Source organism: Ambystoma mexicanum, chromosome 5q (genome assembly GCF_040938575.1).
Source record: "Ambystoma mexicanum isolate Mex_15411 chromosome 5q, UKY_AmexF1_1, whole genome shotgun sequence".
NCBI classification, from domain to species: Eukaryota; Metazoa; Chordata; class Amphibia; order Caudata; family Ambystomatidae; genus Ambystoma; species Ambystoma mexicanum.
Window position 1 is genome coordinate 1366565452 of NC_090933.1, and position 22013 is coordinate 1366587464.

The 22013-nt window shown below is 46.9% G+C and overlaps 1 protein-coding gene across 1 annotated transcript in view; it reads left to right on the plus strand.

Moving 5' to 3' along the window:
- The first annotated feature begins 10336 nt into the window (after positions 1–10336).
- Positions 10337–22013, plus strand: part of LOC138498728 (CD5 antigen-like) — a 688494-nt gene continuing 676817 nt past the window's right edge. Inside the window, exons 1-2 of the mRNA XM_069622366.1 lie at positions 10337–10526; positions 10715–10782. Of these exons, the coding sequence (XP_069478467.1) occupies positions 10725–10782 (58 nt within the window). The 5' untranslated portion in view covers positions 10337–10526; positions 10715–10724. The remainder of the gene's footprint in view (positions 10527–10714; positions 10783–22013) is intronic.

Sequence of the window (22013 nt, forward strand, 5' to 3'; positions counted from 1 at the left end):
TCAGGAGTGAGAGGTTGGAAGGGACAGTGATGTGGTGGGAGGAGAATAGTTTATGAGATCAGAATAGTGATGAGTCAGGAGTGAGAGATTGGAAGGGACAGTGATGTGGTGGGAGGAGAATAGCTTACGAGATCAGAATAGTGACGGGTCATGAGTGAGAGGTTGTGAAAGAAGTGTTTGTTGCACAGGGTAAAAGAAGGCACCATTCCCTATTCCTGGAGACTAACGACAGGAGAGGGGAAGCTAGAAGTTCCTTAGGGAGTCAGATAGCCATCGATTTAGGGCAAACACTGGAAGAATAGAGGGAGGACAGATAGGGGTTACTGATCTGTAGTTTACAAACTGCATGTTAGGGACTTCTGGGACTGGGAGGTGGAACCCAGGCCCGGTGAAGTTCAGAGAGGAAAAGGATGGCCTTAGAGCCAAGTATTCCCAACTTATTCGACCTGAAGAACGAAAAGAAAGCAACCATTTTTGACAGTTTTAAATAAAGACCCTTGGACTTGTGATTAGCGTCAGCGTGGTTACTTGTGACGGGCCGCCCTGCTCAGTAGGTACTGACTTACTTTGCATTTTGTGCAGGTGTGTTACCACTTCAGGAGTGTGAGGGGATGCTGTTGCCTCTGCATGAAAGTATTATGTGCACTTGCACAGAAGGGGAACGTGTTAGGGAGAATTCTCTGTTTAGGCTGAATTTCCCAACCTAGTGAGTCCCCCAGCAGCTTTGCTGGATTGTTGGGGTTTATTTTGTTCTCCTGCCAAGAGTGAGACTCGTTTACCCTCACTCTTGGACATGATTTGAGTGTACTCCTGTGACTTGTAATGTGCTTAAGGGCTTTGGGGTATTTTTCCCCATAGGCTATCATTGGTTTTTGTATGTGTGTTACACAGCACCCTCAGTGCAGTAACACAGGGATGTCATAGTGACCCCCAAACATAGACTCCATACCCTGGGACTGACTACTGTCTCCCTGGGCTTGTAAAAGCACCATTGACTTCACCAGTCTTAAATTGTGAACAGAACCAGTACAAACCATCATACTGTGGAAGTACTCGTAGGGGCAATTAGATTGCCCCAGGGTCTGTTTGTCGAGGGGGTACTGTCCTCTCCCCCCTCGCCGAGTTTCTGGCTGGTGGCAGTGGATACCATGGAAATATTCCACCGGAATATTTCCCAATGGGATTTCCCATTGATTTTAATGCACCACTTTTTGGTGCAATGTTAAAGATACTGCCGGTTTATTTATTTAATATTAATTCACCGGTTGGGATTTTTTGCCAGAACTCGCCGCCAAAATGGCGTCTGGGTTCACTTCAGGAATCCTGAACCCGAGTCGGGCCTTTGTTCCACTTTTGGCGTGCTTCTGCACAAAAGCCCTCCAAAGTGGTGCCACTGTGTCTGGGTCTACATGATGTGTGGGAGGGGGATTTAGGCACCCTGGACTGAGTTGCCTTGGCAACTCAAGTCGCACTCTTGTGTGATTGGCCCAGTGGTGAGCCCCCCCCGGCTCACCAATTAGCGTGTTTGAGTGACAGCTAGGACTGGTGAATGGGGGTTTGCTGCATAAAAGCAGGGCTTTGGGGACTGGAACTTCAGAAGTCGCCACAGGACCTAAGAAGCCGAAGAGGGAGAAGCTGAGCCGACCTGCCACGACGACACCACCGGTGGAGCCCTGCGGAACCGTCTCACCACTTCCCAACGACAGAGGAGATCTCCAGTCCGGAGAGTCTTCTTCCCTTGACTGGTGGGGACAACCAGTTTTTGCCTTCTTTTCGCCTCCGTGGAGCATTTCGTGGCTGCTTTGCCTGTGCCAAGCACCCCGGCAACCGGAATACCACTTTTTACCTCTACCGTGAAAGAGGGGTAGCATCCTTTTAACCGGAAAACTCCACGGCTGGTTTCTTCCCTGGTAGTGTAACGACCTTCAGCCTTCCTCCACGTCGAGATCTTCTCTTCCTCTGGACGACGCCGCAACTTGCACCCACTACCAGGAACAACTGCCACCGCTGGAGGATCCTTTCCACTTTGAAGGTACTGTGTTCCGCCCGGCTTCCCTTGCCACCAATTGTACGGGGTAGATTTAGCCCTCGGCTCTCGAACCTGGGTTAGCCTGGGACACCCTAACTAAACTTTTCTAAGCTTAACAGACCTTTTCTACTCACCTGTAAAGACTTTGGAGACTGTGTGACATTGTGTGATCTTGGGCATATTCGTCCTGGCTCTCCCTAAAGTGGGCCTGGCACTGAACTTCCTTGCTCCTCAATAGACTGCCTTCTCTAATACTTACTGTGGTCCTCTGAAAAGTGTTTTGCTGTATTGCTTTCTTAATTCTGCCTTTCCCTCCCTTTTTAATCAACTTGTTGGAGTGCCATCTAACGTTAAGCGCTCACCTCTGTCTGGAAATAAGTGGTATTAACTAAGACTTGTCCAACAAATAACTAGGGATGTACATATAGTAATTAGGACTGTGTTTTGAATTTACTTACCTTTTTCTGTGGTAGTTTAATTTTACAAGTGTGTCTTTTAAATAAATAATTATATACTTTTACACAAGCTCTGGTCAGTGTTTGTTTGTGCTACTGTGCCTCTGTACCTATTATGTATGCTCTGTATACTGCCTAACTCTTCTTGAGGGAAGTCTGACTGCTCAGCCACAGCTACCAAGTGAATCTGTGTGGTACAGACTGCTACCAAGTGGGTTTACTGCCAAACACCTGTAGTCTTAAATCTTTTGCAGTGGTCCCAGAGGGAACTGCACAGGTTTCTTCCTAACACTGGTGTACAGCGGTGGGATTTGTATTGAGTATACACTTTAGTGTACTTTTGAGATACCTTAGTGCAACTAACCACAAAGCTTAGCACTAAAGAAAAAGTTATTTTCTAACATGTCTACTATGGAAGTTTATAGTCAAGAGTCCCTTGCTACAAAAACTGCTGATTGTTTAAGAGTTCTCTGTAAGCATAAGAATCTCATGACTAGGCAAGAAAATGGAGCTAATGGAAAGGTTGTTAGAAAATCAAAGTCTGGATGATGGTTCAGAGGAACCTATCACTCCAGCAAATGTAGAGAACAGCAATAATATTGATATCGAACAAAGTATTGATGATCTTGGGTCAGAACCAGAAGAGGAAGATGAAACTGTTGTAGATGTTCCCTCTAGGCCTCTGTCTACTCTACCAGCTGTACCTACTGGGCCTTTGCCAGGTCCCACATTTAGTCCTCAATACTATGAACTGGAGAAAATGAAACTGGAATTAGAGTACAAGAAAGTTAATGCTCAAACTGACAAAGAACTAAGGCTAAGAGAAATGGAGCTCAAGTATGAGCTAGAAAAGAAGAAATTATCTTTTGAAAATGCTTCTCTCTCTGACTCCTCTAGAAGTTCCAGTCCTTAAAGACCTCGGATGCCTAAAGAATTGATTGGTATGTATGAGCCTAGGTTGGAAGTGTTGGATTGGTTGTCTATGTTTGAGTATAATCATGGGCTCCAGAACATCACAGGTAATGAGTTCCTCACCTGGTTGTTCTCTAGGCTTCCCCCTGTTGCAACTGATGCGGTAATGGAGTTGGGGGAGGGGGATAGGAAAGAGTATGAATGTGTGAAACTAGCTTTAATAGCTAGGTTTGGGAAGACCCCTTCCCAGTATCTTAGGAGGTTTAGAAGCCTCAAAAAGCATGATGGTACCCCTTGGGCTACCTGGGTGTGTGAAGGGTTGAAACACTTAGAGGGATCGATTAGGGGTACAAAGTGAACACTTATGAAGGAATGAAGAATCTTGTAATGATGGAGTCAATTTATGATGCCTGCTCTCCTGAGCTCAGACAGCACTTGGCTGATTCACAGGAATTGGATCCTAGAAGACTAGCTAAGGCTGCTGACTTGTGGGTTGCCAACAGGGCCACTCACAAAGATTCTGGGGTAACTCAGAAGAAGGATGAGGGGAAGCAGCCTAAAAAGGACTCTAAAGAGAATTCTAAGAATTCCAAATCCAACGAGGGCCCCAAACAAAACCATAAGGGTAAGCCACAAGGGAACCCAAATCAGAGTAGTATACCTTCTGGTGCCAAACCAGAAGGAGGTCAGAACACGCCTCCATTCCAAAGGACCTTTGGATCCTGTTATGTTTGTAAGGCTACTGACCATGTGAAAGGAGATCCCAGATGTAAGGGTAAACCTTCAGGGATCCAACTTGTCTCCTTAGCCTTCACTCCAGAGGAGGAAGTCCCTATGGCAAGTGGAAACTTTCTACTACTGGCTGATGAGCCCACTGGCGTCTCAGCCAGTGTTTCTTTAGTCTCTCTGGTGTTGTGGGAACAACAGAATTTAGATGTCTATAATTCTATCCCAGATAATACTAAAGAGTATTATAAGGACAGTGTCCAAGTGAATGGTCAGGAGACTCCTGCCATCCGGGACACTGGGGCCAGCATAACTGTGGTGGATGAATAATTTTTCAAGGCAGAGGATGTTGCTAAGGCACCCAAATGCCTCACCAAGTTAGCTGGAGGGCTTGTCCAGATGTGTTCCCAGTTACCAGTTCTCATCCAGTGTAATGATATGGCTGTGAAGATACCTGTCAGCATACAATGTGAAGTACCAGGAAGGGTTCTGTTGGGTAATGACCTGAAAGCTTTTGGAGTTGTGTCACATACCCCCAGATCTCCTAGTAAAAGGTTACAGGAGGTCACCAAACCTGCAAGAGAGAAACCCCTGCAAGGTTTATCTCAGGAGATGGTGACAGAAATCACTCCTCTCCCACTGGAGCAACTTACTGCAGTGACTACCAGATCAGGAGCAAAGGGGCAACCCAAGACTCCTAGGAAAAAGCCTACAGCAAGCACTCCAGTGCTTCCAACAAGGACTTCCCCCAGGTTGTGCAAGGTTACACCTGTAACTCCACCTGCAGCTGAGGCTGAGAGGGAGGTACCACCCTGTATGGTTGAACTAGACTCTGAAGAAGAGCTAGTAGGAGGCCCAGAACTTATTGGAGACCTGGACCCGGCTGACCATCCTGAGCTGCAGTCTTTACTGGCAGAAGGTGGACCCAGCAGGTCAGCTTTTCGTAAGGGACAAAGAGAATGTCCAACTCTGGAGGGCCTTCGCCAACAGGCAGCTTCTCAGGCTGATGGGCAAGAGCCCGGGAAGTATAGGTTACACTGGGAAGATGGCCTCTTCTACAGTGAACCAACTGCATCTGAACCTGGAGACTACCAACGCCTGGTAGTGCCCCAAGAGAACAGACAACAGTTCTTGCAACTAGCCCACGAGATTCCTTTGGCTGGTCACTTGAGTTCCAGAGGATCAAGGAAAGGCTCTCTCTCTACTTTTATTGGCCAAAGATGGGGGCTGAAGTATACAAGTATTGCAGGAGCTGCCATACCTGCCAGACTTCTGGTAAGGTTGGTTCCAAGAATGTGGCACCTTTAGTGCCTCTCCAAGTTGTGGGAGTCCCATTTGAGAGGGCAGGGATCGACATAGTTGGTCCCCTTGAACCTCCAACCTCCTCAGGCAACATGTTTATCCTTGTTGTAGTAGACCAGGCTACTAGGTACCCTGAGGCAATTCCTATGAGGACTGTTACAGCTCCAGCTGTAGCTAAGGCCCTCCTTGGTATTTTTACCAGGGTTGGGTTTCCTAAGGAAGTAATCTCTGACAGGGGATCAAATTTTATGTCCCACTACATGAAGGCCATGTGGAAAACCTGCAGAGTTACTTACAAGTTTTCAACCGCATACCACCCCCAGACCAATGGATTGGTAGAAAGGTTTAACAGAACCATGAAGAGCATGATAGGTGCTTTAGAAGAACCCCTTAAAAAGAAGTGGGACCTTCTACTGCCATGCCTTCTCTTTGCTTATAGAGAAGTCCCTCAGGAGGGAGTAGGCTATTCTCCCTTTGAACTTCTCTATGGCCATCCAGTCAGAGGCCCCTTGGCCCTGATTAAGGAGGGGTTGGAGAGTGCTCCTTCCCCAAGCCAGTCAGGGTGACTGACTATGTGATAGGTCTCCGGAGGAGAATGTCACACATGATGGCAGAAGCAAGTGACAACTTGAAAGCTGGATAAGCTCTGGTCAAGCATTGGCATGATCAGAAGGCTAACATGGTTGAGTTCACTCAAGACCAGCTAGTTCTTGTAATGCTTCCAACAAGGCAGAGGGCCTTGCAAGACAAATGGATGGGACCCTTCAAGGTTGTGGGAAAACTTGGAGAGGTCAACTATCTGGTTGATCTGGGCAAACCCAGGGAAGCTCCTAGAGTCTTCCACACCAACCACCTCAAAGCCTATGTCTCTAGACCAGAAGTAGGAGCCTTGCTTCTAGCTTCATCAGAAGAGGAGGAGGAGAGTGAAGCTCTACCTGACCTCCTGAGAGGCTTACCTTTGGATGAAAAGGTTGAAGGAGTTAATCTCTCTTCAGATCTGACACCTGAGCAACAGGAGGAGTGCAAATCTATGTTGAATCAGTTTGCCCCTCTGTTCTCACTTTCACCAGGCTTGACCCCTTGGGGACAGCATGACATACTCACTGGTGACTGTCTGCCAGTCAAAAGCAGAGGATACAGAATGTCAGAGAATGTCAGAACCCACATCAAAGGGGAGGTCAAGAAGATGCTTGATCTCGGGGAAATAGAGCCCTCTACTAGTTCATGGTCTAGCCCAGTTGTGTTAGTACTAAAGGCAGGATCCAAAGAATTGAGATTCTGCGTGGACTATAGAGCTCTTAATGCAGTCACCAAGACTGATGCCCACCCTTTGCCAGGTACAGATGAGTTGGTGGATAAACTTGGTGCAACCAAGTACCTCAGCACCCTGGACCTTACGTCAGGCTATTGGCAAATAGCCCTGACAGACCATGCCAAGGAGAAAACTGCATTTTCTACCCCAGTTGGCTTATACCAATTCAAGGTTATGCCTTTTGGACTCAAAAATGCACCTGCTACATTCCAAAGGATGGTGAACCAAGTTCTAGCTGGGATGGAGGACTTCTGCATGGCATACTTGGATGACATTGCAGTCTTCAGCCAATCCTGGGAGGAACATGTGAACCACTTAGGACATGTTTTGCAGGCTCTTGAGCAGGCCATTCTGACCATAAAGGCAAGTAAATGCCACATTGGACAGAGTAAAGTGGTCTACCTTGGGCATGAGGTAGGAGGTGGAGAAATAAGGCCTTTGCTCAGCAAGATTGAAGCTGTGCAAAATTGGACAACACCTACTACTCAAACACAGGTGAGAGCCTTCCTAGGCCTCACTGGGTATTACAGGAATTTCATTGAGAACTATGGGACCATAGCTTCTCCACTGAATGTAATCTCCTCTTCAAAATTCCCTAAGAAGGTCAAATGGAATGAGGAATGCAATCAGGCCTTTGAAAACCTGAAGAAAGCTCTTTGCCAAGCTCCAGTACTCAGAGCTCCTGACTACCACCAAACTTTCATTGTACAAACTGATGCTTCCAATGTAGGTATAGGTGCAGTTCTTAGCCAACTGGATGAGAAGGGTAGGGAGCACCCCATTTTCTTCATCAGTAGAAAACTGAAGGATCCTGAGACAAGGTGGGCAACAATCGGAAGACAATGCTTTGCTATTGTGTGGGCACTGAAGAAGTTTAGGCCATACTTGTATGGTTCTACTTTTGTCATTCAGACTGACCCCCAACCCTTGAGATGGTTAATGCAAATGAAAGGGGAAAATCCAAAACTATTGAGATGGTCAATCTCCCTCCAAGGGTTTGATTTCACCAATGAGCACAGGTCAGGATGTCACCATCAAAATGCTGATGGACTCTCTAGGATGTATGTCATCGACTAGAGGTATGAGGTTCATCCTGGAGTGGATTAAATCCTCCTGTCCCTTAGTCTGGGGGGGCGAGTGTTAGGGAGAATTCTCTGTTTAGGCTGAATTTCCCAACCTAGTGAGTCCCCCAGCAGCTTTGCTGGATTGTTGGGGTTTATTTTGTTCTCCTGCCAAGAGTGAGACTCGTTTACCCTCACTCTTGGACATGATTTGAGTGTACTCCTGTGACTTGTAATGTGCTTAAGGGCTTTGGGGTATTTTTCCCCATAGGCTATCATTGGTTTTTGTATGTGTGTTACACAGCACCCTCAGTGCAGTAACACAGGGGTGTCATAGTGACCCCCAAACATAGACTCCATACCCTGGGACTGACTACTGTCTCCCTGGACATGTAAAGTCACCATTGACTTCACCAGTCTTAAATTGTGAACAGAACCAGTACAAACCATCATACTGTGGAAGTACTGGTAGGGGCAATTAGATTGCCCCTGGGTCTGTTTGTCGAGGGGGTACTGTCCTCTCCCCCCTCGCCGAGTTTCTGGCTGGTGGCAGTGGATACCATGGAAATATTCCACCGGAATATTTCCCAATGGGATTTCCCATTGATTTTAATGCACCACTTTTTGGTGCAATGTTAAAGATACTGCCGGTTTATTTATTTAATATTAATTCACAGGTTGGGATTTTTTGCCAGAACTCGCCGCCAAAATGGCGTCTGGGTTCACTTCAGGAACCCTGAACCCGAGTCGGGCCTTTGTTCCACTTTTGGCGTGCTTCTGCACAAAAGCCCTCCAAAGTGGTGCCACTGTGTCTGGGTCTACATGATGTGTGGGAGGGGGATTTAGGCACCCTGGACTGAGTTGCCTTGGCAACTCAAGTCGCACTCTTGTGTGATTGGCCCAGTGGTGAGCCCCCCCGGCTCACCAATTAGCGTGTTTGAGTGACAGCTAGGACTGGTGAATGGGGGTTTGCTGCATAAAAGCAGGGCTTTGGGGACTGGAACTTCAGAAGTCGCCACAGGACCTAAGAAGCCGAAGAGGGAGAAGCTGAGCCGACCTGCCACGACGACACCACCGGTGGAGCCCTGCGGAACCGTCTCACCACTTCCCAACGACAGAGGAGATCTCCAGTCCGGAGAGTCTTCTTCCCTTGACTGGTGGGGACAACCAGTTTTTGCCTTCTTTTCGCCTCCGTGGAGCATTTCGTGGTCGCTTTGCCTGTGCCAAGCACCCCGGCAACCGGAATACCACTTTTTACCTCTACCGTGAAAGAGGGGTAACATCCTTTTAACCGGAAAACTCCACAGCTGGTTTCTTCCCTGGTAGTGCAACGACCTTCAGCCTTCCTCCACGTCGAGATCTTCTCTTCCTCTGGACGACGCCGCGACTTGCACCCACTACCAGGAACAACTGCCACCGCTGGAGGATCCTTTCCACTTTGAAGGTACTGTGTTCCGCCCGGCTTCCCTTGCCACCAATTGTACGGGGCAGATTTAGCCCTCGGCTCTCGAACCTGGGTTAGCCTGGGACACCCTAACTAAACTTTTCTAAGCTTAACAGACCTTTTCTACTCACCTGTAAAGACTTTGGAGACTGTGTGACATTGTGTGATCTTGGGCATATTAGTCCTGGCTCTCCCTAAAGTGGGCCTGGCACTGAACTTCCTTGCTCCTCAATAGACTGCCTTCTGTAATACTTACTGTGGTTCTCTGAAAAGTGTTTTGCTGTATTGCTTTCTTAATTCTGCCTTTCCCTCCCTTTTTAATCAACTTGTTGGAGCCCATCTAACGTTAAGCGCTCACCTCTGTCTGGAAATAAGTGGTGTTAACTAAGACTTGTCCAACAAATAACTAGGGATGTACATATAGTAATTAGGACTGTGTTTTGAATGTACTTACCTTTTTCTGTGGTAGTTTAATTTTACAAGTGTGTCTTTTAAATAAATAATTATATACTTTTACACAAGCTCTGGTCAGTGTTTGCTTGTGCTACTGTGCCTCTGTACCTATTATGTATGCTCTGTATACTGCCTAACTCTTCTTGCGGGAAGTCTGACTGCTCAGCCACAGCTACCAAGTGAATCTGTGTGGTACAGACTGCTACCAAGTGGGTTTACTGCCAAACACCTGTAGTCTTAAATCTTTTGCAGTGGTCCCAGAGGGAACTGCACAGGTTTCTGCCTATCAGAACGTTATGGAAGTTGTGTGCTTTGGGGCTCTGGTTCATTGCTGGGTCTCTTTGTGTGCTGGTGGGAAGAGGTGAGTGGCAACAGTCATTGCAATACACAAGCATTTAAATGCATGGTTCTACTCCTGCAGGGCTGCTGCTGTAGTGGTTGCTGTGCTTCAGCACCACGAGCCAAACTCATGACAAATCCCAGTAGCCGCTGTGCCAACAGACTGCCTCTCACAAGGCTGATGACTCATGCACCTGCCCTCGAGGTGCTTTCCTGCACTCTGAAGCTCAGCCCCCTGCCTCCTGTCTACCTTTATGCAAAGGCACTGCTTCATCTGTCTCAGAGCTCTCTCTTCACCTCCAGTGTCCTGTATCTGCAGCCCTACCTGTGTCCTCTCCCGTTAGAACCTTCCTGACCTCATCCCAACTTCATATTCACCCGAGGAATCAGTCCCACCTCCTGTCTGTTCATCCTTGAGAAGCCTCTGCAGACCCCAGACTCAAGCATCTCTGCTGAGGTCCCAGGGGTGCCACCCACCAGACCCTCTTACTTGGTAAGACTTGTGCCTGTAGGGGGCTTAGACTGAGGAAGGTGGGGAGGGGTCCTGGGTAACCCTGTAGTCCTCTAGTCTTCTTCCTCCAGTACCTGCGGGACACTTACCGGAGGAAGGGTTTCTGTTTCATCAACATAATTTACTGCACAGTTTTTTTGTTGTAAAAGTAATTGTCATTTTATTTACAGCAGCGCAAGGATGTTGGGTCACCTTGTGCTCCTCTGCAATATCCTGAGTGTCTCTGCTGTGTGTCCTGGTGAGTGTCGCCTGCCGTTCAGTTCCTTACTTCAGTTATGTTATGTTATGTTATGTTATGTTATGTTATGTTAATATATGCCTAGTGAATCTTCTTTGATCCACAGTTTCTGCGATCCTGATTATAATCTTTACAAGTGGGAGGGGTTAAAGAGACAGAAAGTGGGACATGGATGCTCGTGGTTGAGAGAGAGAGAGAGAGAGAGAGAGAGAGAGAGAGGGTCTGAGGCATGGATTCTGGAGGGGAAAAGAGACAGAGAGTGCAACATAGATGTTTGAGGGTAAAAGAGACATAGAATATGAGGCATGGATTATCGAGGGTGAGAGAGAGAGACTGAGACAGGTATGCTCGAGGGTGAAAGGGACAGAGACAGAGGGGCATGGATGATCGAGGGTGAAAGAGAAAGAGACAAAGAGTGAGGTATGGATACTTGAGGGTGAAAGACAGAGAGAGTGAGTCATGGATGTTGGAGGATGATGGAGACCGGGAGAGACAGAGAGTGAGGCATAGATGCTCGTCTCTAAGTCCATATAGAGTTGGCTTTCAAACCGTTGCAGAAAAGCTGGTGCACCTTGCCCTGAATAGATGAAGTCACCCTCATCCTGATGCCCAGTGAATGGGATATATGCTTTAATAAAGGTCTGCAGTGTGACATGTCGTGCAGGTGACCAATTGGACATGCGTGTTCTGGTGCACGTTAGACTGAGGGTTCCTAACAGATGGTACTTCATTCATGACATGTCAGAGGTGATCACGACTGGAGCTGCAAGACGTCATATATGTATGACAAATAATGCATACCAGCTCTATGTGCACAAAGAAAGGCCCCACAGACAGTCACTGCATGTAAAGAGACTGAACTGCCTGAGACTGGGTGCGAGATGAAGGATCTTACTAGGCCCAGTGACATTGAGAACACGTAAGTGCATGGGAGAGGGGAAAAGTGTATGGGAGGGGGGAAAAGTGTATGGGACGGGGGAGAAGTGGAAAGTGCAGCGCAAAGGAGAACACAGATAAATAATAAATAAATAAATGAATAAATAAATAAACAAAAAGACAACAAACCGTGGTATTGCAGCCAGCAATTGGCAAGTGCTGGGTTTAAGGCAGCAGGAAGGGTAGGACTGTATGGGTACAGATACAGACCCCAGTGAAAGGGGTAGGCCGGAGGCAGTGCAGGAGGGTGGCAGGGTGAGCAGGTACCTGGGTTTGGAAGACAGAGGGTAGGCCAGGTGCACAGTGCCGCGAGAGAACAGATCAGGAGGGTTGGGGGGGAGGGGGCAAAGGCAGAAGCAAGAAGGAAGATCTTGAGGTGCTTACAGAACCGAAGATGGTTCTCCTCAGGTTTCAAAGTGTCAGGGAGGCTATTCCAGAGGGATGCTCCAGCAGAAGACAGAGATCTACTCTCAGCTTGTTTCTTTGAAAAACAACTGACCCTGAGGGAGTTAGAGGTAGAGGAGTGAACAGCTCGAGAGGGGAGGTATTGGCGGAGGGCCAGCTGAAGGTATTTTGAACCCAGGCCCCAAAAAGCCTTGTGGACAATGCAGAGGGTTTTGAATTGAATCCTTGCATCCACTGGGAGCCAATGGAGAGATTTCAGAGCTGGAAAGATACGATCCCAAAGCTTGAGGCCAAGGACAAGTCTTGCAGTCCTGTTCTGCATTGATTGCAGAAGGCGGAGAGTAGAGGCAGGTACATTTATAAAGAGGCTGTTAGTGCAACCTAGAGAGAACCAGAGCTCGAGAGACAGTGAGCTTCTGGGGGAAGGAGAGGAAAGGCAGAGTATCTCTGAGGAGGTGCAGTAAGACGTTTCACTTTTTAGAGACATCCGACAAATGGGCAGAGAAGGACATGACCCAGAGGTTCTTAGACTTGCAGGTGGGGATAGGAGGAGGGCCAAGGGAGGCCGGCCAGAGAGCGAGGGGAAAGGAGGTTGAAGGTGTGCCAATGATGAGGATCTCTGTCATGCTGGAATTCAGACAAAGATTGTTGTTGGCACACCAATCTTGAATGGCAGTTAGGCAATCAGAGATGAGAGAAGGAGAGGAGGTGGGCGAGGGCAGCCTGAAAATGAGTTGAATGTCATCAGCATGTCATTGGAAATTGGAGCAGAAAATGGCTTTGGAGTGGGCAAGAGTTGCCAGGTGTTGGGCAGAATTATATGCAGTACCCTTTGTGAACACCATACACAATTAAGACTAAAAGTGACAGTACAAATTCACCTTTGGTACAAGCCTGTACTACACAGTAAAGTGGTAGCGATGGCCGAGCAGCCAGGCTTATCTCAAGAGCAAGTGAGCAGTATCAATAGTTACACAAAGGACAGCAATTACTATGATTCAAGCAAACACTGACTCAAGATTTATGGGTAAAAGAATATACATTTATTTACACATCAGTTCTATAACATTTCACTAAAGTAAAGCAGTTTAAAAATCACACTCTTAATTCCCCATAACACTCCCAATAGGTTCCAGACAAGTTAAGCTCACAAATGAAGTGGGAGCAAAATGGTACTCCAGAAATTTAAAAGGGAGGGAAAGACAAAGTTAGGCAGATATTAAACAGCACCAACAGGTAAGTAAGCAGGGCAATCTAGAAAGAGGAACTACAGTGATGCAATCAAATCAAAAAGGCTTAGGGCCAAAGTCAATAGGACTAATGTCTTTTGCTCAAGATCACACCGCTCAGGGTAGTTCGCGGTTAAGTCTTTGCCAAGAGTTCCGGACGACGTTGGTCAGCAGTAAAGTTAGTTTAAAAAGTAGAGAAGGACAAGCCCTCGGATTGGAGAAAGATTTCACGCACTTTCACTGCGCCTGAAGGAAACGAACAACCGAATTTGCACAGTACCTTTAAATGGAGAAGCTGTGGCTGAGGCAGACGTTCCTGGTAGTTCCTGCAGTCTCACGGTTCCTGAAGCGACTGTCGGACTGACACAAAGAAGGAAGACTAGTGGGTCCTGCACAGCCCAGGGAAGAAACCAGCAGCAGAGCAAAAGCAATGAATAAAAGGTGCCATTGTAGCTCTGTACAGCGAATTTGACCAGAGGAGGGAGTCCTAGCTTGCAGTTTGGTCCCACCAGCTCAGAGGAAGAGGATTTCCTAGAGGATCTTCTTTGTCGTTGGAGTTTGAGGATTCGGACCTGCAGCAGGGCTTCACAGTTCAGTCATGGAAGAGGTCCTCTTCCATCAGCCCCTTGTCAGTTCTTTCGTTCCAGTGGCGACTCTGCCATTCCAGACCCATAGACCTGCTTTTTATGCAGTTTTCCCCCATTCCCACAGCCTGGCTGTCAATCACACAGCAGGGTGGCTGTCCTGCCGGGACAGTCACTACAGCCAATCAGTTCAGAGTACAACAAGAGTATCCAAGGAGACCCTGTGCATGGAGTCCTAAACCCCTCCCTCACATCCTGTCCCCTCCAGTCATACAGGTACCTAAGGAGGGCTTCTGTGTAGAAGCCCGCGAATAGATGGTGAACAAAAGAAGCAACCCTGGCTTGGCGCGCAGAGTAAAACACGAAAAATACTTTTACAAAATGTTTTGGTGAATAAACCCAGCTGGAACCGTAATAAAAAAACCTAAGGAAACGTCAATTATCACCTTGTCAGAAGAGATAAGGCATGATTCTCCAAAAATGCAAATTACCTCCACTATACACACAAATTGACCCACTAATATATCTTTGGGGGGAAAAACCAACAACGCATCGACAAGAGTGATTGGGGGGCAGAATACTGGCCAACTCAACTCTCATTCCAAGTGAGTACATTCAAATATTAGTCCAACAGGCCCTCACAAATCTCCTGGAAGATTCAAGTAAGCATGGTTCCCAATGTCCGTTAAACCCACACTGGGCTTCTGAAAAGATCATGCCTTCCCCGGAAAGTCTGAAATGTGGGGGGAAAAAAAAATCTGCACATTTCACTCTGCTCACCCATTGAAACATGCTGCTAACAACACATGGCCTACCCTCCTGCGTTCCCACAGGTGTCCCGATGAAAACGGTACGTCACATGTGTGGGTCCCCCTACCTGGGCGCGAAGAGAAAAGCCTAAAACACAAGTAACCCCAAGTCTGTTTTGACACCTGAATTTCAGACTCTGTGCCGACCGGCACACCATACAGATATGGGCCTCGGGTGTCCAAGCCACCAAGGAAAACATGGAACCCCATGCATTTCCAAAAAGAGGACACCCGTGGCAACCCGCAACTTTATGATTTGTGTAAATGAGCCCAGAATTTATTATAAACACACCCCTGCAAAGTCTGAGATGTGGGGAAAAAATGCATTTTCCGCTCATTTCACTCTGTTCACCCATCGAAACATGCCGCCAACAACACATGTCCTACCGTCCCACGTTCCCACTGGTGTTCCGATGACAACGGTACCTCAAATGTGTGGGTGCATGTATCTTGGCACCAAGGGGAAAGCCTAAAGCACAAGTAACCCAAGTCTGTTTTCACACCTGAAATGTCACACTCTCACATCATACAGATATCGGCCTCGGGTGTCAAAGCCACCAAGGAAAACAGGAAACCCCATGCATTTCCCAAAAGAGGACACCCGTGGGAATCCACAGAGGTATGATTATGTGCAAATCGGCCCAGAATTTTTTACCCAGACACCCCTGCAAATTCTAAAATGTGGGAAAAAAACACATTTTCTGCACATATCTCTCTGCTTACCCATCGAAACACGCCGCCAACAACACATGGCCTACTGTCCCGCGTTCCCACCAGTGTCCCGATGAAAACAGTATCTCACATGTGTGGTTGCACCTACTTGGGCGCCAAGGGGAAAGCCTAAAACACAGGTAACCCCAAGTCTGTTTTCACACCTGAATTTCACACTCTCTGCAGACGGGCACATCATACAGATATGGGCCTCGGGTGTCCAAGCCAGCAAGGAAAACAGGGAAGCCCATGCATTTCCGAAAAGAGGACACCCGTGGGAATCCGCAGACGTATGATTTGCGCAAATCGGCCCAGAATTTATTACCCAGACACCCCTGCAAAGTCCGAAATGTGGGAAAAAAATGCATTTTCCGCACTTTTCACTCGAATCACCCATCGAAACATGCCGTCAAAAACACATGGCCGACCGTCCCGTTTTTTCACACGTGTCCCGATGAAAACGGTAACTCACATGTGTGGGTGCACCTACCTGGGCACCAAGGGGAAAGTCTAAAACACAAGTAACCCTAATTCTGTTTTCCTAAATTTCACACTCTCTGCAGGCGGGCACATCATACATATATGGGCCTCGGGTGTCCAGGCCACTAAGGAAAATAGGGAACCCAATACATTTCCAAAAAGAAGACTCCGGTGGGAATCTGCAGAGATATGATTTGCGCAAATCGGCCTAGTATTTATTACCCAGACACCCCCGCAAAATACGAAATGTGGGAAAAAAAATGAATTTTCCGCACATTTCACTCAGCTCACCCATCGAAACACGCCTCCAACAACACATGGCCCACCGTCCTGCATTCCCACAGGTGTCCCGATGAAAACGTTATCTCACATGTGTGGGTGCAACTACCTGGGCACCAAGGGGAAAGCCTAAAATACAAGTAACCCCAAGTCTGCTTTCACACCTGAATTTTACACTCTCTGCAGAAGGGCACAACATACAGATTTGGGACTCGGGTGTCCAAGCCGCCAAGGAAAACAGGGAACCCCATGCATTTCTGAAAAGAGGACACCTGTGGGAATCTGCAGATGTATGATTTCCACAAATCGGCGCAGAATGTATTACCCAGACACCCCGGCAAAGTCTGAAATGTGCCAAAAAAAAAAAACATTTTTACTTTGTCGGGGGTTCTAGGTAAAACATTCTGGTCCGCTTCGTGCAAGTTGGACCTCTGTGGATTCCTACTGGTGCCCACTTTTCAGAAATGCATGGGGTTCCCAGTTTTCCTTGGGGGCTTTGACACCCTATCCCCAAAGCTATAGGTTATCTCTCCAACCCCTTTTTTGGTTAGCAGTGGGTTAGCCTTTTCTCTTTACAGCAAGATTGATGAACCCACACATGTGAGGTACTGTTTTCTTTGGGACACCTGTGGGAACGCGGAAAGGTATTACATCTGTTGTTGGCAGCGAGTTTCGGTGGTTGAGCATAGTGAAATGTCTGGAAATTCTGTTTTTTGCCCCCAAATTTGGAATTTGCCAGGAGTTCTGGGTAGTAGATTCTGGGCTGATTTGCACAAGTCAGACCTCTGTGGATTCCCACGGGAATTCTCTTTTCAGAAATGCATGGGGTTCCCTGGTTTCCTTGCTGGCTTCGACACCCTAGGCCCAAATCTGTAGGTTGCCCATATGTTCAAAATGGGCAGTGGCGAAAGGCTTTGGGTTACCAGTGGGTTACCCTTTTCCTTTTGTACACCCACACATGTTAGGTACCGTTTTCATCGGGACACATGTTCGGACGGGGGAAGGTAGGCTAGGTGTTGTTGGCTGTGTGTTTCGGTGGGTGGCCATAGCGAAATGTATGAGAATTGTCTTCATTTCCAGCCAATTTCAGAGACATTTCCCTATGTCCACTCACTGAAACACGTTTCCAACCACAGATGTCATACCTTCTCGCGTTCCCACACGTGTCCCAATGAAAACGGTACCTCACATGTGTGGGTGCACCTACCGGGGGCGCAAAAGGAAAAGGGTAACCTGCTGGTAACCCCAAGCCTTTTGCCACATCACATTTTGTTCATATGGGCAACCTACAGATTTGGGACTAGGGTGTCGAAGCCAGCAAGAAAAACAGGGAACCCCATGCATTTCCCAAAGGAGGACACCCGTCCAACTTGGGTGAAGCGGCCCAGAATGTATTACCCACAACCCCAGATAAAGTGAACATTGTGTTTTTTTTCCCTCACCAAATATAAAATGTCAGAGTCAAAGCTACACACTGACCCGACAGTGGAGCCTCAGGCAGTCAGGCACAGAAGACTCCCATTCCACATGAGAGCAGCAGTGGAGATGGAATTAAAGAAGCCAGAGGAACTAAATAATAACAGAGAAAACAGGCCCCATGGTAGTAGCTGCCAAGCACAAACAGCCATACACTGTCAGTACATGCATCAATATGCGGCTATCCAATGTGGCCATCGGGAGAGAATGACACATTCCACCCACCAATGATGACCTTAGTGTGCACCTGACAGGGGCGACAGTCTTTGGAAAGCTAGACCTGCAGTGCTGATGCCACCAGATTAAGCTTGCGAGAGAATCAATCTACATAACAACATACTCTTCACACCTGGGCCTGCCGAGGTATTGGCAGCTCAACTTGGGCATTTTATACACGGCAGAAACATTTCAACATGAAATTAGAAAAGTGCTACAAGATCTACCTGGCATCAGGAATGCCAGTTTTGACAACAGAAACACGCCCCTAAATGTTCACGCCAGAAAAAATTAAAACCACTAGGGAAAAAGGCCAAAGAAACTCTTGCAAGATTAACACATTTTATTTCTACAACAAGTAGGTGTGCCATCAAAGAAAAATGCTGCTGAGAACGTTCTGGTAAGAAGGGGTGAAAACAGCAGCTTATAAGGGGACACAGCATCATGCGTATTACAGTAAAACCTGCGTAGCTGGTGGCGCGACCCTATACGTGGGAGGACTGCTCCATAGGGGATACCATTCAGCTATTGGTCCCAGCCCAGTCTGTCCATCTTCCATCACGTTGGGTCTGCTGGGCTCATCCTTTCAGGGGAACCAAAGGCCACAGAAGCAAATAACTATATTTGCAAATATTGCTACTCTATCATTAATCAGTGCACCTGGCATGCTCAGAGAACTGGCGCAAGGGGAGGCTTGAGGTCACACTAACCCACACACAGACATTTCACTCATCCCGATTGCATCTCTTGGCTTAAAAGGCTTCATCCCTTGCTTTTGGACTATAATTTATCCTTCCCTGCACCTCCCATTACAAATCATGCTTTGAGGAATGAAGTTGGGATGACCATACGACTAGTATCTTGGAATTGTGGGGTCGTAGGACTGGGGCATGGGCATGGGCTATGACTCATGGCTCATGGTTGGCTGGGTGGGGTTCAAAGCCCTGCTTTGGCCTGTCTATGATAACACATACACCAAGGCACCCAGAACTGTTGTGTGGCCTTGCAGGACACATTCTTCCTTAGAACGAACATAATGGCAACAATTTTATAACAAAGGGGGATCTCTATGAAAGTCAACAGCAGCAAGTGCCTCTCTCATTGGCGCTTGGTCTTATTCAGATTTGCCCTTCCAGCTTGAGGCCGGTATTTAGCAAACTGAACCCCACTTGGCCATGCAGGCCCAATGGCTTGACTATGGTTTAGTAAACATGGTGAATACTCATAAGCGTGCACTATGTCTAAATCTCACATAATATTATGATCTTGTGGGGGCCTTTGATAAAACCCTGTTGGCTGTTAGAGATCTCTGATGGGGGCTCGCCTCACCCTAAAGCACCTAGGTGGTTGGGGTAGGTTCATTCCCTACCCAACATTACCCCTTTTGTTACTTCTACAGTAACGTATTCCCTGGCATGCATGCACTCATCTCCCTTCTCACTGCTTCCTCAGATGGTGGAGTTCCCTTTTTTGGTATCTAGGCTCTACTAATGTACCACACACTTTCTGCTGATTATACATATCCTGCAGGTGTGCATGTCATATAGATACATCCTCCATCGCCTGCTAGGTCTACCCATACTTCATCATGGTTGTCCGGATCGAGGGGAGAGACAATGGTGGGATGGAATGAGCAATCTGCTTCATCTCCATGATGAATGGGGACCTTGTGAGGGATGGGGTGGATAGTTTAGAAAGTACTATCTATTGTACTGTGAGGTACCTTTGGACCCCCAATTCATACCCTCATCAATCCACTACTTGGTACTGCTTTGGCACAACATCAGAGCCCCATTTGGCAGGTGCAAAGGATGACCAGGATGAACACAATGACAGGTTCCAGCATCTTCACGATGGCTCCTAGCCAGGATGGAGCCCAATCAAATGCAAGGTCAAACCAACTATCCCCATGGAATATTGCTTTTTTCACACAAACTCCCAGACCATGTATGGCTGCAATTATGTTTGATAATGATCTGTTCTCCACGCCTTCAAGAGACACAAATATGCAGCATGAATGCCGGATTTTTTGGCATATGTCACCTTCCGTTGCACTCAACATATCACGGACATATCGGTTCTGCATTGTCATCAGCCACAGGGCACGCAGCTTGACCTTAAGATATTGAACCCATGCTCTGTGTAGATTTGCCAGCTGTACCAGTACCCAATGCACTATTTGCAGCCATTTTGTGTTTGCTTCAGCTTGTACGCCGGCTAGTAAAACTGAGGTGAAGAAGGTCTCCGCCGAGCTAAAAAGTTTGTATTTCTGCAAGCAGTGCTCTTTTCTTCCTTTGCAACATCTCATATTGCCCTCTTCTTGGCAGAATGTGAGATTCTGGTCGCAGAGGCGGGTTCTGTTAGTTGAATATGGGGGAAATGGTTGCAGCTGGGTCGGGTATTATCCACCCTTGCAAATGCTCTTGTGGGATTACTAGCAGTGCTGAGTGTAACATGGACAGTGAATAGTAGCCCCTACATGATGGTGAGAAGTGCAAGTACGCTTGTTGGTCACAGCTGCTGTGCCCTTCTTCAGGTCTGTAATCAGGAGTGTTCTCTTGCATTTCTCCTTGGTCCCGATAAAGATAGTTCCTTCACCATGGAAACAGAGTTCATAAGTCTCTTATTGGTGCACTGTCACTGTTTTTTTCCATTGCTGCAGTCCATGTCAACTGTGTGATGTGCTCTGTCCATATTTGTGTGCATGTTACTTCTACTGGAGCAATGAGTTCTTCATAGCGCAGGAGGCCCTCTGGCAGGCTGCAGAGTCTCGTGTCTTGCCATTTGCTGTTGATATACTTCAATCCCTGGATAACTGTTTTTTATAACCACTGAATGTCTCTCTGATTGTTATTACACTGCTTAGGATCTGGGTTGACCAGTTCGAGTTGTACACTATGTGCTTGAAAGGCACCTTTAATCCTTGATGTCACAAGATGAACCAGGCGCTGTGCCTCTATAATTGGGACTTCTTGGGGTACTTGTACCTTTGGTGCCCATGACCCGTGCGGGATAAGAGAACAGACATAACAGCTTGCACTGGCTGCCTGTCTCCCTGTCAAACTCATATCAGTGTACCAGCTGTTCTTCATTTCAGGATGTTGTACATCCAAAATGGCATCAAGGCCAAGCCTGCTATAATTGTCAAATCGCTCCCTTCGTGTCTGCCATTTTACCCTTTTGTTTAATTTAGTGGGTTTGCCAATAGGTTTGCTTCCAACGCTTATGGTGCTGGTGTTATCATGGATGTCCACAATCATACCCGTACATACAGGGATATTTCTTTGGTTACATTGTTAATACGTTTGTTTCTAATAATGTGCATATTTCTAGTACTTTTGGTTATATTTGTGAATACATCCCCTCCTACATCCCGTCCTCCCCCTCATTTTTCTGAGCTTTTAATATAAAAAAATCTCCCCAAAAAATTCCTAAACTAAACATTACAATTGGAAATAATATTGCACTAAAATGCACTCCACATTTATAAGAATATAAACATCTATGACTAATATTATAATTGAGTTCTTTTATAATTTCTATTGAAGAATTTGAAGTCACTGGTTCCATCTTATTGATATCTGAGGGAAAAAATGCACACAAAAGAGAGGGTGGAGGAGTAGAGAGGGAGAAAGAGAGAGTGGGAGAAAGAGAGAGAGAGGAAGACAAAGATTTTTATAAAACATGTCTGAAGAAATCATTTTAACTAAGGTAGGTGGACAATATCTATTTATTCTTAATGTGCTTGTGTTGCATTTGGTGGTGCTTTGCGTCATCTGAGAGGTGTATCCAATAACAAAGCTCTTTCACTTTTATAGCAAGGGCCCTGGAAAATACCACTTCATAGGGGCCATGGAATCTCGGATTGTTCTATTTATGGACACAACTTCTGGTGTGAATGAAATCTGCAGGCAGCAGAAAGTGTGTGGATGGGGAGGTGGTTACAGTTGTGTTTGTGGTGACTGATGCACCTTCTGCTTGGCGCAGGGCAATCTGTCCAGAGAAGTATCTGATGGCATGTGTTAATGTTGTCAAATATTCTTTGAATTCTCCTAAAACTGCTGCTGTTTTATGGGCATCTGATGCCTTTCTGACAGGGTATATAG